Source organism: Gorilla gorilla, chromosome 4 (genome assembly GCF_029281585.2).
Source record: "Gorilla gorilla gorilla isolate KB3781 chromosome 4, NHGRI_mGorGor1-v2.1_pri, whole genome shotgun sequence".
Taxonomy (NCBI): Eukaryota; Metazoa; Chordata; class Mammalia; order Primates; family Hominidae; genus Gorilla; species Gorilla gorilla.
Window position 1 is genome coordinate 161323293 of NC_073228.2, and position 15978 is coordinate 161339270.

Consider the following 15978-nt stretch of genomic DNA (forward strand, 5'->3'; position numbering starts at 1 on the left):
ACCCCATGGCCATTGCATTTCTTCCCACAGCCTTCAGTTTCAAAGAAGGAGGTGTTCCTGCACTGCCCCTCGAAGCAAATCTGCACGGAGAGAAAACAGAACGATCAGTGCAGTGGGAGGGATGCTAGTTGGGAGTTAGGAGGCAAGATTTTGCACTTGGAACATATGAGGACCCATGGCCTGGCCTGGTGGCTCACGCCTGTAATCCCAGCACTTTGGGAAGCTGAGGTGGGCGGATCACCAGAGGTCAGGAGTTCAAGACCAGCCTGGCCAACATGGTGAAACTCCATCTCTACGAAAAATACAAAAATTAGCTGGGCCTGGTGGCCTGTGTCTGTAATCCCAGCTACTCGGGAAGCTGAGGCAGGAGAATCGCTTGAGCCTGGGAGACAGCGGTTGCAGTGAGCCGAGATTGTACCACTGCATTCCAGCCTGGGTGACAGAGCAAGACTCCATCTTAAAAGAAAAAAAGTATGAGGGCCCAAATAGGCAGCACACTTCAGGTTACTATCAAAGTGAAAAATGGAAAACAGCCCACAACGCTAAGGACAGGACAACAGCCAACTAAATTCTGCTATTACTTTTGTGATTAGGGAGAAAATGACAAATATATTGTTAAAGTATCATATTTAACAATACAATATTAAATATGTGTTATCACATTAAAGGACTATTATGTTGATTATGTTAATTACTTGTCATTAATATGTATCAATTTTAACATTATATTTAAAAATAATGATGGTGACAGTATTCTGTGCCAGGTGCTATGCTAAATGCTTCATGTTTTCCATAGTTTCATTATCAGAATCGACTCTGGAGGATAGAGTCTGTGCTATTATTTTGCTCAGGCTTCCCTAACTCCTAGTCCATTTTTAATTCCTATGATAATTAGTGATGAGGATGAAAGTGGCACTAGCTAGGCCACCTAAGTGCTTTACCGGGATGATTTTCTTTAATCCTTCTGACAATTCTCTGGGGTGGGTGCCTGCTGTCACTATACACGCTTCATGAAGGGAGCCACCGAGGCTCAGAGGTTGGCGAGGTGGCATCTGAGCCCAGGCATCCTTCCCTCAGACCTCACTTCTCAATCACTCTGCTCTGCAACTGGCTCCTAGGTGAGCTGGGGGAGGGGACTCACATGGTTGTAGCCACACTTGGTTCCAGTCATCACCAGCCCTGGGTCCAGCATGTCACCCTCCTCCTCAGGACCTCGGTAGACATGGGTGCCCCGGCACTGGATCTGCCTCCCATTCATGATGATAGTGGTGTCAATGGGCACCGCGTTGGACTCCAGGGGCCGGGCCTCAGAGCTCTGACACTGGATCTTCCCACACTTCGCATCTCTGGGCACAAGAGACAGAGAGGGAAGGAAGCGGAATCAGAGGCAGAGGAAGAGCTGGAGCACCAGAGAGCTTCAGTCTTTCTTGATCAAAACAGCAGGCTTGCGTGGGGTGGGGCAAAGGTTTAGGGCAGTCATGTGCTTTGGAACCCACCAGGAGAGATTCCATGTGGACTGACACCAAGGGAAGAGAACAGGCTCCTTGACCCTGAGCAAATCTAGACCAGAGAACTGGCCTTGAAAAGTCCTTAACTCCAAGAACAGCCACCTGAGCTGAGCAATCTTTCCCTTTTTGCTCCTTATACTGCCATCCACCCAGGAGTTCCAGCTAGAAATCTGGGGTCATCTCCAACTCCCCATTCTCCCTCACTCCTGGGCTCAAGCCATTTTCAAACCCTATCAATCTTCCCTCCTATATATCTAACTTAATTCACACTGCCCCACCCCCCTTACCTGGTCTGCAGAAGATTGATTTCCCTGCCTCCAGTCTGCCCCATAGGAGTCTAATTTTCACACTGCTCTCAAGCTAAAGTCCAAACTCCCCTAGCCATGCATTTGAGGCTTTTCATGATCTGGTCCATGCTAAACTATCCAGGCTAATTTCTCAGCAGACCTTCTCCTTTGCACCCCAACATTATACTTTAACTGTATCAAACTGTTCTCAGTTCTTTCAACCACCAGTTTTTCTCTATTCATCTCTCTTCCTGGATTACTCTCCTATGCACCAGCACCACTCTCCACCCTGTTCACCGAGGTAACTGCTCCAGATCTCAGTGTAGGTATAACTTCCTTTGGGAAACCACTCTGACACACTAAGATGGGTTGGATGGCTCTCTCCACATTGCCATTGTCATACTATATTGTTAATTAGAAGTTCCATGCACTCAGCACAATATCTTGCACATGGTAAATCTTCAATAGATAGTAGATAGACAGTAAATCTTCAACAGATAGTAGATGGATAGATGGACGGACAGATGGACGGATGGATGGATGGATGAGTGGGTGAGTGGGTGGTGGATGGATGGATGGATGGATGGATCAGTGGGTGAGTGGGTGGTAGATGGATGGATGGATGGATGGATGGATGGATGGATGGATAGATGAGTGGATGGTTGGTTGGAATGAACGATGAATAAATGAATGAATGAGTGAATTAATGAATGAGGAGCTATTCAAATTAGGGCATGATTAGAATTTGGCAGAAATGACCCAAAAGGGCTGATTCCCTGCCCTACTGTAAGATGGTCCCCAAAGGAAGCCCGATCAGCTTTCTAGGAAGCACTGCCACCCACACCCTCCTCTGACTTCCTTAGAGCTGAAAAGTGCATTGTCAAACAGGGGGCCGAGAATAGATGACTGACTTCAACTGATTGACGTAAAGGTGCAGCTCTGGGGCCAGTCACACTGCTGAGCTGGGCAGCAGTGAGGACAGAGCAGAAACTGCTTGTTCATCCTCATTTCATGAGGCCTGCCCTTTGGTCATCACCTCATGTTGCACTTCCTGTGTTCACCATTCATGTCCTTTCCACAGTTTCCAAAGGTGTCTCCTGCCACATTCACCTTCTCGAAGCAGAGGTCAGGGGCAGGTCGGGCTCCTGGGTGGGCAAGCAACATCTATCAGTATACTCATCTGTCAGAAGCCCCCCAGGGCAAAGGTATCTTTGGTAAAGTCATGAAGGTAAGAATATTTTCTGGGAGGGAATACTCAGCCTCTTCTTCCTGTTCCCTCCAGGTTACTCCATCCCCATATTCTCATCAAGATCTACTCAGAGAATAATGTTTTATATAAATCCTTTTTTTTTTCTTTCAGATGGATTCTCGCTCTGTCACCCAAGCTGTAACACAGTGGCACAATCACGGCTCATTGCATCCTCCGCCTCTTGGGTTCAAGCAATTCTCTACCTCAGCCTCCCGAGTAGCTGGGATGACAAGCGCCCACTACCATGACTGGCTAATTTTTGTATTTATTTATTTATTTTTTTTGTAGAAATGGGGTTTCACCATCTTGGCCAGGCTGGTCTTGAAGTCCTGACCTCATGATTCCCCCGCCTCGGCCTCCCAAAGTGCTGGGATTACAGGCGTGAGCCACCACACCTGGCCTGTTTTATGTAAATTCTTCCTACCTTATTGAGGATTTATATTTGTGTGTGGGGAGGGTTGCATGCTAAGCCTGCTCTCTAATGAAGAAGCCATGTTCCGTTTCAAGATTTTAAAAAATAGGTCATACATGCATAATATTTTAAAGATATAAGTATGTCTTGGAAAATTTTTCTTGTAGTCATCCAGTTCCTACTTCTCTACATCCTGGAGGAATAGCACTTATTAACAGTATATTTTCTAAAGATACTTATATCTCTAATTTCTATATCTCCTAGGTATAATTCTGTGTGTATCTTCTAGAGATAATCTATCTAATAAAGAATGGAAGCATATTCTTTTTTTTTTTTTTTTTGAGACAGAATCTTGCTCTGTCACCCAGGCTGGAATGCAGTGGCACAATCTCAGCTCACTGCAACCTCTGCCTCCCGGTTTCAAGAGCTTCTCCTGTCTTAGCCTCTCGAGTAGCTGGGATTATAGGCGTCCACCACCACGCCTGGCTAATTTTTGTATTTTTAGCAGTTACAGGGTTTCACCATGCTGGCCAGGCTGGTCTTGAACTCCTGACCTCAGGTGATCCACCTACCTCGGCCTCCCAAAGTACTGGGATTACAGGCGTGAGCCACTGTGCCCAGTCTTTTTTTTTTTTTGAGATGGTACGTCCCTCTGTCGCTTGAGCTGGAGTCCTAGAGTGGAGTGGCTCACTGCAGCCTCAAACTCCTGGGCTCAAGCCATCCCCCCACCTCAGCCTCCTGAGTAGCTAGGATTACAGGTGCAAGCCACCATATCAGCCTCCTGAGTAGCTAGGATTACAGGTGCAAGCCACCAAATCTGGCTTGAAAGCATATTTTATTCGCTGTTCTACACCTTGCATTTTTCACTTAATTTTTTGTGGAAGATGATTTTATTCAGTAAATATAGGGCTGCCTCCTTATTTAGCCGTAAAGCATTGCATTATATGAATGTACCAGAATTAATTTAATTGGTCCCTACTGAAGGACATATAGGTTGTTGTTGCTATGGCTAACAATGGTGCAGTAAACATCATAGTAAATATATCCTCACATACATGTGCAAGTGTTAGCTGCATTTCTAAGTATATCTCCAAATTGCTTTCCATAGTGGTTATATCTACCTGTTTCTTCACACCCTTCACAACACTATATCATTATTATTGTTGTTATATTATTATCATCTTAACTTTCAGTCTTTGCAATCTGATATATGAAAAATCTCACCTCATCATAATTATACTTTGCTTTCCCTTAATATGACTGAGGTTAAACGTCTTTTCATAGCTTAAGGGCCATTTGCATTTGCTTCTCTGTCTCCATCCTCTGCTCATTTTTCTTTTGGATTACTCTTATTCAATTGTCCACTCTGAGAAACAAAAGCATCAAGGGACTGGGAAGGAACACTGTCCTCTGGTTCTCCCTGAACATCTACCCTGAGTCAAGGGGATGAAAGAGGTAGTATCTAGAGGTGCCATTTGAAGCCAAGATTCCAAACTACCCTGAGGGCCAGGGGAGGCTGACTGGGAAGTGGTGGGCTGGGGAGAGCCGTGCTCCCCAGGAGAGCCTTACCGGGTCCCCACAGCTGCTGGCACTGCTCCTGGTAGGTGAGGCACATGCCGTTGTAGCAGTAGGCCTGGCCGCCCTCACAGGGGGTACCATCCATCTGGTAGAAGTTGGTAGGGCAGTGGGGAGACTTGCCCGTACAGAACTCTGGGAGGTCACACTGCCTGGCCTGCTCGCGGCACAGGGTCCCAGGAGCCAACAGCTGAGCCAAGGAATGAGAGGAAAACACAGTCAATCTCCTCCCCACCCTCAACCCTGTTGCCCAAGGGCTCATAAGGATCACTCTCATAGAACAGAATTTTCCATTACCATGATTTCACAGCACTTTTTACATGACCTCATTAGCCCAAACCACCTTCAGCCTTCTCATGTGAATACTGACAGAATTTCAAGCTGTTTTCACAAATGCTAACTCACTTTCTCTTCATAGAAGTCTTAAGAAAGAGGCAAGAAATAATACCTATACAACAATTTACAGTTTCCTACATGCTTTAGTAATAGCAGCTACTTTTATGCAGCTCTCACTTAAGTGTCCAGTACAAATATGACTTCACTTAGTTTTCATGACAGTCCTGTGTAATATAATTATCACTTCTGCAGATGATAAAATCTGTAGGCTTAAAGAGGTTAGACGATGCATCCAAAGACTCATAGTAAGTGGCAGAGGAGCCAGGCCCACTAATACACACACACACACACACACACACACACACACACACACACACAAAACTAGCATTCACATAACATCTATGAGTTTACAAAGCACCTCAGCAATAATATATCCCCACTATGGGGCCAGGCACTGGGCTGAGTGTGTGACATACACGTATCTCGTGGGATCCTCACAGCTTCCATGGGATAGATACTGCTATTTGTCCCACTTTGCAGATCAATAAGTTGATCAACAGCACACCTGGGGCAAAGGGCGAAGAGTCTTACAGCCTCCCTGGGTAGTCGGTGTTACTAATACTCTTTCCATTTTACAGATAAAGAACCTAGGCTCAGAGAGTTAAGAGGTTGCCCCAAATCACACAGCCAGGGTTTGAAGTCAGTCTTGGACACCAGGGAATCCTTTCTGAGGCTCAAATGGAAATTCCTGTGTGGAGTGAAGGGGTCCACTCCATGCTTATGCTTAGGCCTTGGGCCAAGACTGGAAGAACTTGACCCAGCACAGCCTCCCGGGGGGACGCACAGCCAAACCAGATGCCGTGCACATTCCGAGAGCCAGGCAAGGAAACCAGTGACTGAGAACAGACCCCCTCCCCTGCTCCTGGGCCACTCCTCCCACCCACAGGGTCCTTCCAGGAGAAGGCAGACAGGCTTCTCCACTGGCCACTCTCAGGCCGAGACTGGGCCAGCTGAGCAGCTTGCTGAGAGTGGATGCCCAGTCGCAAGTGTGGGCATGGGTGGTGTATGCAGGAGGAGGCTGTAGGACACACCTCTGCCATCCAGAGGCAGGTGGAGGCAAAGAGGACCCGCCCCACAGCCAGCCTGCCTGGGCACACATCCCAGCTCCTTAACCGGCAGCGGGGCCTTGGGCACCCGCTGTGTAACCTGTGTGTGCTCACTCACCCACAACTCAGGATAATAACCCACTCATGGGTGATTAAACGTGAGTTAGAACTAAGTATGTGAATGGTATCTGGCCCCTAACGAGCACTCAGCAAATGCTAGGCGGAAGCCCAGGCCCACAGTTCCTGCCTAAAATGATGGGGCCAGATGGGGTTCAGGCTTTTCAGATTTAGAAAGCAGATATTGTAATACATAGGTCCACATGTACATGTGTGTACATATATAATTACACGTGTGTGTGTATATATATATATATATATGGATATGGATAATTACATATGTCCGCATATATAACTACATATGTATATTACATAACCCCCCAGCAAGGCTGGGGATAACACCTTTTGATCAAACATACTAATATTTCTGTAATGCAATACAAATATTCACTTTAGGAGTGATTTTTTATTAAAAAGACTATAATTCATCTCATGTCAATTCAGGTCAACTTTTGCCACCAAATGTGTTTACATTTTTTTTCAGCTTTTAGAACTCCCTTGATTTCAGAATTGTGGAAGAGAGATTGTGGTTCTACAGTAACACTAGCAGCAACAGACAATTTATCTCTCACATCAATATTAGGAATGTGGGCGCCAGAGTCAGGGAAAGCTGGATTCAGTCCCTTCCTGACTGCCTGATTCCAGATAAACCTCTTATCCCCTATAAGCTCTAGTTTCCACATCTTAAAATAAGGATAGTCACATATATTTTATGGGGTTTTTGTGAGGAGAGAATGAGATAACGTACATAAAATTCCCAGCACAGTGCCTGGCATCTACTAAGAGGTCCATTAATGTCAATACAAATTATGATAATTATTATTGTTTATGAGCTCAATAAAATCAAGCCCACTCTCTCTGGATACTTCTTTAAAAAAGAAAAAAAAAAGTACCATTTCCAAAGAAGCGCCGCCCTCCTCTGGGATGATCTGAATTCAGTGAGGCCCAGTATAGGAATAGTAAATTTTATTCAAGGCACCTTTCCTGCTCTGTGTTTCTGAAACTCTGTTGCCATCACACCCCCAGGATGGAGGCAAATCCCCAGCCATCCACCCCAGCAGAGCAGTCCTGTGGTCCCACTGTCAGGCCAGGGCCCAAGGCATGGAGGAAAGGGCCACTTACCTTACACTGGTGGCAGCAGGAGCCATGAGCACACTCCGCCCCCGGCCTCAGGGTACAATTAGAGGCATTGCAGCAGGGGTTGTTACATTCCTGGGGAGGCAGTGGGGTGGGTGTGAGTGGGGGAGGGCCTTCACCACCCCCAGCATTTTCCCCACCCTTGCCCACACACCCCTGGAACCCCAGCTCTCTAGCAACTCCCCTTTTTTTTTTTTTTTGAGAGGGAGTCTCGCTCTGTCACCCAGGCTGGAGTGCAGTGATGCAATATCTCGGGTCACTGCAACCTCTGCTTCCTGGGTTCAAGCGATTCTCCCGCCTCAGCCTCCGAAGTAACTCAGACCACAGGCACACCCCACCACACCTGGCTAATTTTTGTATTTTTAATAGCGGTTGGGTTTCGTCATGTTGGCCAGGCTGGTTTCAAACTTCTGACCTCAAGTGATCCACCTGCCTCGGCCTCCCAAAGTGCTGGGATTATAGGCATGAACCACCGCACCTGGCCTAGAAACTTTTGACCTCAAAAATCATATGACAGCTTCGTCACTAAGCTAATGTGTACTTGTCACAAGAACCATATATATGCACAATCATTAGTAACATGACTTGGACACAGCTACATCTTTTTTTGAGACAGTCTGCAACCTTCTCCTCCTAGGTTCAAGCAATTCTCATGCCACAGCCTCCCAAGTAGCTGGGGCCACAGGCACACACCACCGTGCCCCGCTAGGACACGGCTACATTTTGAGTATGAATATTTTCCAAGGCATTTTCTACACACATACATATATATTTATACTTACTTTACAAAATCATAGTATTCACAGTGTTTTTTACTTAATATAACATGTGTATTTCTCCCTGTAACCATATAGTCTTCTAAAATGGACTTTTTAGCAGAGTATATGGAAATTTTATGATTTGTTTTTCTAATCCCCAGTAGAACATCCAGACACCCTTTCATGGGTGCCCTCCTGCCCCCAACCCTCCTAGCCTTTCTTATCTCATGAAAAGGGGCTGCCGGTGCAAGAGTCTGCTGGAACAACCTCTCCAAACAGTTTATGTCAACTCCTGGGCCTGTTTCCTTAGATTTTTTTCTCCATCTGCTTCTCTTCCTAAGCCCTTCCTGGCCTGGACCTTTCTGGAACAGAAGATCTCCAAGGGTTCCTTGCTCTCCCCCAGCCTGAGATTTTTAAAAGATGATGAGGCGTTCCAGTGACCCTGAGCGTCCTCATCACACTCTTACAGTATTAACAGGCCAATCCATCAGCCATTGATGAAAAGTGTACGGGGCTCCACAGGTCTCTCCACCACAGCCTTATGAGGCAGCCTTGTCCCCAGTCCAGACGGGGATGCTGTGGCTCAGGCAAGTCCAGTAGCTGGCCAAGGGACACACCTGCTGAATTCAAGTCAGGTCTGCCTGAGGCCTACCTCATGTTTATCAACCTTATACCCCTAACTGTCCAGGGCTCTAGCATATTGGAGAGCCACATCCCATCCCCTGACCACAGACTGTCCACCTGTCTCCCCTAAGAGAAGGAATAGAACACTTTCCTCCCATTATTCTCCCACCATGTTGGGCTCCAGGAAGACCTGCATTCCTGCCTTCCTAATGTACCATATTTCTTCCCACGAAGGCAAAGGCTCCCCTTCCACCTGAAACGTGCCTTCCCTCCTGCGTGCCTCACTAACTCCTAATGCAGCCTTCAGATATGGGCTCCAGGTCACCTCCCACACAAGCAAGGAGGTTCCCCCTCACATTATATATGTTCAGAGCACTGTGTCATTTGTTTTCCTAGCACTTGCCATGGACTGTACATATATTCTTTTGCAATTATTTCAATATGTGTTTCTCCCACTAGACTATCAGCTCCCCAAGGACAGGAACTATGTCATTTTTGCCACTCATCCTAACCCCAGGACCAGACACAGTAGCCCACACTCAGTGTGCCTGTTGAATGAGCAACTGCTCAGAACCTAAGCCAACTGGCCACGCCCACTCTCAGGCCATTCCTCAACCCCAGTGGCCCTCCATGTTCATACCACTCCCTCCTTTCTGATGGGTCTATGGTGATCTCTCTGGGCTCATGGTGGTGGGGGTGGCATCCTTGACTAGTTCTTGTTTTATTCTGAAAGTGACATACTGGCATTAAAAAAAGAAAATCACATCACAGAGGTCACAGGCAGGGTGCAGTGGCTCACGCCTGCAATCCCAGTGCTTTGGGAGGCCGAGGTGGGTGGATCATCTGAGGTCAGGAGTTTGAGACCAGCCTGGCCAATGTAGCAAAACCCTGTCTCTACTAAAAGTACAAAAAAAAAAAAAAATTAACCAGGTGTGGTGGCACACACCTGTATTCCCAGCTACTCAGGAGGCTGAGGCAGGAGAATCGCTTGAACCCTGGAGGTGGAGGTTGCAGTGAGTGGAGATCATGTCACTGCACTCCAGCCTGGGCAACAGAGTGAGAGAGAGAAGGCCATAAAATCAGATTTTTTTTCCATTTATACAGAACCTCAGTCTCACCCCCATAATTTACTGTTACTTGTTATCTACCCCAAATTGTTATGCATGTATAAACATACATATTTTCAGCCTTCAAAAAATAGAGACGAAACAATCCAGTTCTGCTTTCTGCAGAAACCACATGCATTTGTTAAAAATGACCGGGCTCTGCCGTGTACCCTCCACACTCACTGTGAAGATCAGAAGGAAGGAGAGAGTTTACACATAAACAGTTCCTCCTAGCAGCCCTTTTGGGACTTGACAGCACTTCCTACATCCCCTTTCCATCATCTCTCCTCCAGCCTAAACAGCATGAGCTTGTTATTTTAAGCATCCTCATAAGGCCCCTGTTCAAGCCCATATATCTGGCTGTGTGGCCTCCAGAATAAATTCCGTGCAGCTGGAGGGCAAGCACGCATGTGCAGCTCCACTGAGGAAGAGAGAGTCAACATGCCACGTGATCGTGGTTTCTGGTGAGACCAGACACTCATAAGAAGAACTGATCTTGGACACTAGCGATGCTGGCCACAAACTAGAAGAGGCGGCACAAACACTCCATCTGGAAGGCTTCTTCATATCTGATTTTTCATGGGGTATTGGACAGTTATATGTAGGAAACACCTGTGACTAAGAAATTTTCAGTTGTGTTCTCTTTGACCTTGAGCTTTGAAACCAATGCAAATTCTTCCCCTCCCACTAGCACCATTGTGACCCCTCACCTCTTCTTCTCCACAGTCACACTCTTCCCCATCTTCCAGATACCCGTTCCCACACCTCCGGCCTCCATACAACATCCTGGTGTCTGGCATGTTGGAGAGACACATTCCACCACCTGACTGCAGATACCTGTCCAGCTCCCTCCTGTTGCATCCATTGAACACTTTGGGAAAGGGGTGCCTGGCAGAGGACAAGGCTGGAATTAGTGGGGAGTTTGAGCATCTAGCAGTCGGGCAGGTGTCACTCGTGCTGTCACTCCTGCTACCCGTGGGGCTGACTCCACCTGGGTTCAGACCCCCATTGTCTCACACACACACATTCTGGCCCCTTAGAACATTTACCAATACATTAATTTAGAATTTTTTCATCCCTTGAGTTCATGTCCTTAGTAGGGACATGGATGAAGCTGGAAACCATCATTCTCAGCAAACTATTGCAAGGACAGAAAACCAAACACCGGATGTTCTCACTCATAGGTGGGAACTGAACAATGAGAACACATGGACACAGGAAGGGGAACATCACATACCGGGGCCTGTCGTAGGGTAGCAAGAGGCGGGGAGGGATAGCATTAGGAGATATACCTAATGTAAATGACGAGTTAATGGGTGCAGCACACCAACATGGCACATGTATACATATGTAACAAACCTGCACGTTGTGCACATGTATCCTAGAACTTAAAGTATAAAAAAAAAAAAAAAAGAATTCTTTCATCCTTAGTGATGAGATATTAACCACCCCATAACATTCTATTTTTCTTAGTCGGCATGCAGAAAGCATTTGAGAATCAGGAGTAGCAATTTCTGCCCATTGCATGAGGGGGCTGCGATAAGTAAAGGGTTGTGAGTGTGTTACAAGAGGTCTCCTGAGACTTAGCACTGAAGAAAACACCAGCCAACCTAAACTTTTCCTGAAGCTGATATCAGGTGAATATTCTCTTGTGACAGAGGACCAGGCCAAAAAAAGGCCAAGATCATAAGTTTTATTTCATTTTGGGCCAGTGATCTCATTGCTGTTCTAAGGATGCAGAGGGCACTCCAAACTCAACCAGCCAACTCATAAACGCATGCTCTTTATCACAGGAGTATGGAAGGTCCTGGGTCCCACCATTGGTGAAAAGGACAAAAAGTACAACCATCTGGTTCTACAAAAGGAGAGTTATCCTGCTCCCAATTCTCTAAACCAATTAAAGGTTAAACCCTCCAAGAAACTGGAGCTTTTCCTTCAGTGGGAAGGTATGCTACAAGGAATTTGTTACTAATAATTGTTAAACTATCCATATTTGTGAATAATTTAAAAATGAAAGAGAGTAGTAATCAATATAACTCTCAATCATTTGTCTTCAGATACGCTTTTTAGATTGAGAGAGAAAGGGGTGAGCTTAACCATGAGCTTATAGGGATCCAGGCATGACTGTGAAGTTGTATCCTGCCTCATTCTTTTTTTGTTGTTGCGGTTTTGAGACGGAGTCTTGCTCCGTTGCCCAGGCTGAAGGCTGGAGTGCAGTGGCACAATCTTGGCTCACTGCAACCTTTGCCTCTCGAGTTCAAGTGATTCTCCCGCCTCAGCCTCCCTAGTAGCTGGGACCACAGGCGTGCACCACCATGCCCAGCTAATTTTTGTATTTTTAGTAGAGACGGGGTTTCACCATGTTGGCCAGGCTGGTCTCGAACTCCTGACCTCAGGTGAACTGCCCACCTCAGCCTCACAAAGTGCTGGAATTACAGTCGTGAGCCACCGCACCCAGCCAACAGCATCCTTTCCGTGTCACAGCTGAGAAGTAATTTTAAAAAATTGACACCAGAGCTCTAAGAAAGCTGCACTGTTTCTTGGAGACATTGAAACACCATTCTCTAAGAATCATAAACAGGCCCTAATGGTGTGGGGTGAAGGAACACAAGGTCCCATCGTGATGCCTTCCAAAGAGCCTGGAAGAACCCAGTGCTTTGTGCTGCCTGAGTCCAGATGCTAGAAGACAAGTCCTTTGAAGAAACTCCCTAATTCTCTTCAGAGACTCTGGTTTTAAAAATCCCTCATGACCGGCCGGGCGCGGTGGCTCACGCCTGTAATCCCAGCACTTTGGGAGGCCGAGGCGGGTGGATCACGAGGTCAGGAGATCGAGACCATCCTGGCTAACATGGTGAAACCCTGTCTCTACTAAAAATACAAAAAATTAGCCGGGCGTGGTGGCAGGCGCCTGTAGTCCCAGCTACTCAGGAGGCTAAGGCAGAAGAATGGTGTGAACCTGGGAGGCAGAGCTTGCAGTGAGCGGAGATCACACCATTGCACTCCAGCCTGGGCGACAGAGCAAGACTGTCTCAAAAAAAAAAAAAAAAAAAAAATTTCCTCATGACCACAGGGAGATGCAGCTGCCTTACCCTGTTCCTCATGGGTAATGTGGCCTGCAAACTCCCTGAGAAGTCACTATGGGGTGTGTGGATGGCCCTCTTCTTCAACTTGTTCTGTTACGTCAGAGCTTTCAATGAAGCCTGGAATTGAAACAGCACTGATCCAACTCTCTTGGGATAGAAGAATTAAGGGTTGTGGCTATGATCAAAATGTGTCCTCATCAAAAATTCATGAAATAAAAAAGACACATATGGCCAAGCCAATTTTATAACTCAACACCTTAAAACAGAAATTAAATAAATCTAGGGTTACACCAGCACCAAACCTCCTGCTGGAAAGTTAAGTTCTTGCCGCACATTTGCCTTGGTCTTCTCTCAATTTCTTTGTTGTAAAAACTACATTTTTTGGCCCCATCAGAAGTTTAAGGGAGTCTCAGTGGGGCCAGCTGGGAGGAACCCCTGGGTCACACTGTCCAGGTGTGCCCGCCCTCTTCCCCATCCTCCCTCTTGCTGTTTGACTCACCCAGTGGCAGCTGCCATGATGCACCCACCATCAGCCGCACTGGCCGAGCAGCAATCCGCAGAATCATGGGTCATGCCAAAGTTGTGGCCCATCTCGTGGGCCATGGTGGCAGCCACGCCAATGGCATTCTCGGAGTGGTCCTGCTCAGAAGACGGAGTTGAGGTCAAGGTCAAGGGGACAGATCTGCCTCTGTCCCCCATCCCTGCCTTATCCTTAGCCAAGTCTTGCAGGTCTCCACCAATTCCACTGTCACTGAGCATACAGACTCTCCATATGTGCCTCTGACAGCAAGGCTGAATCTGCTGTCACTAGGAGGAAATCAAATGTTTAAAAGACCATGTTTCCTGAGTTCTCAAAGGTTGCAGACCACAACTGACCTATGGATGAACTTCCAGACCAATAAATGCTTTCAGAATAAGAGGAAGATTTTTCCCCATTCTTCTTCTGAACATATATTTCTCTCCAGACATAAGGAAATCAACATAGAAAACACCACCTTGATTCAAACATAGGGTGTACTTGGCTTAGTGTTTCCTGAGAAAACCACACAAGACAGATACACTCCAGGCACAGCACTTGGTGTACTGTCTGATGACGCAAAAGCTAAAGAAATCAAGAGGAAAAAAACCCAGCAGGAAAGAAGCAGCAGAAAGAGATTTACTAAACATGGAAGTGTATTTCCTGCATTATTTCATTTAATTCCCATTCCTATCCTATGATTATCAACTGTAAAACTATGTGTTTTTTACAGCTGAGAACACTCATTAACTCACCCAAAATCACACAGCTGTTCTTTGAACCCAACAGGCTCAGACCCTAGAGCCTGTGGTTTTGGCCATTATGCTACTTTGTCGATAAATACAGAATGGATAGAGGGACAGACAAATAGATGAAGACAAGTCTTCCTTGATATGCACTTCACAGGTTAGAAATGAAGAGTCAAAACAAATAGTCTCATGAAGTCAGAGTGAATTTCAAAAGAAGGCAGTAATTTCCTAACCATGACTTTGAGACAGATTCTTGTTTCTTAATGACATATATAACAGCACACGACCTGAAATAAAAATATTTTTAACCTCTACTCTCTTACTATTTTCCAGCCCTTGGTTTGGAACATATGAGATCTAGTGATGTATGCATGTAATCTCTTCAGGGTTCCTGAGCTTGAAGATACGGAATGAACTATAATAAATGAAAATTCACCCTTCGGTACCTCCATCTCTTAGAACTTAATGACTTCATTTTAAACAATTGCCCTTCCTGATGTCAAAGCTTTTTCTGCTACAATAATAAATATCAACTTATTATTCAAAAGATAACCTCTGGTCTTGAAAGGCAGCTCAGCGCCTTCTGCAGCGCACACACACGGGCTGAGACTCACCATGTTGACTCCTCCAGACTGGTACACAGAGCACATGGCCATGAGGGGGGCCAGGCCGATGGTGGTGCCGTGGAAGGACATGCCCCTGCAGGAGGCAAGGAGAGACGGTGACCGGGGACGAGACTAAGAGGGCTGTTCCAATGTGCCCGGGAGTAAGTGGCCATCACGGGGTTCCCTGGCCCCGCTGACTTTCCCAGGTCATTCCCAAGGGGAGAGGCCCTTGTAACCAGGCCAACTGGACAACTTCCAGCTCACCACACCTCTCACTTCCTCTCACCTACTCCCTCATGACTCCAGAGGAACACAAAGAGAGAGAGAAAGGTCGTTTATCTCCCACAATATACCCATAGCTGATTCCTTGGAAGGAAATGGGCAGGGTTTGCAAAGCTGCATTGCATTCCTGCTGCACAGGAAAAGGTCAGAAGGAGAGGTTGATGGAAGGGTGGCACAGATTCTGATGCTGAAGTGAATCATGCCCACTTCCACCAGCTGCCGGGATCCAATACCTTACCCCTGGCTCTGTGGTGTGAGTCCCACAGGGTAGGGGTGGGGGCATCGGGGCAGCAGCTGTGGGGCCAATGATGCTTCATTCCCACATACTCAGGGGCCAAGGAAACAGCTGTGCCCCATCAGGAGCCTCACAAAGTGCAGCTGGATGCAAGAATGAGCTGTTTCTGCCTTTGTTTTGCAGTGGGATCCTAATCTGCCAGCAGCAAGCTTCATTTTCCCCAGTTGAATACATCCCTCTTTCAGTTATATACATCCAGGGTAGAGAAGAAGAAAAAAAAAACTACCAGTGT

At 46.6% G+C, this 15978-nt stretch overlaps 1 protein-coding gene across 2 annotated transcripts in view; it reads right to left on the reverse strand.

Moving 5' to 3' along the window:
- The window catches only part of ADAM19 (ADAM metallopeptidase domain 19), a 98199-nt gene that overhangs the window by 14519 nt on the left and 67702 nt on the right, over positions 1–15978 (reverse strand). For both annotated transcript variants that reach the window (XM_019027389.4, XM_019027388.4), the window contains exons 10-17: positions 15179–15263; positions 13798–13937; positions 10926–11103; positions 7713–7802; positions 5026–5221; positions 2832–2940; positions 1142–1346; positions 3–80 (exon numbers count right to left, since the gene is read on the reverse strand). In XM_019027389.4, the coding sequence (XP_018882934.4) occupies positions 3–80; positions 1142–1346; positions 2832–2940; positions 5026–5221; positions 7713–7802; positions 10926–11103; positions 13798–13937; positions 15179–15263 (1081 nt within the window). The remainder of the gene's footprint in view (positions 1–2; positions 81–1141; positions 1347–2831; positions 2941–5025; positions 5222–7712; positions 7803–10925; positions 11104–13797; positions 13938–15178; positions 15264–15978) is intronic.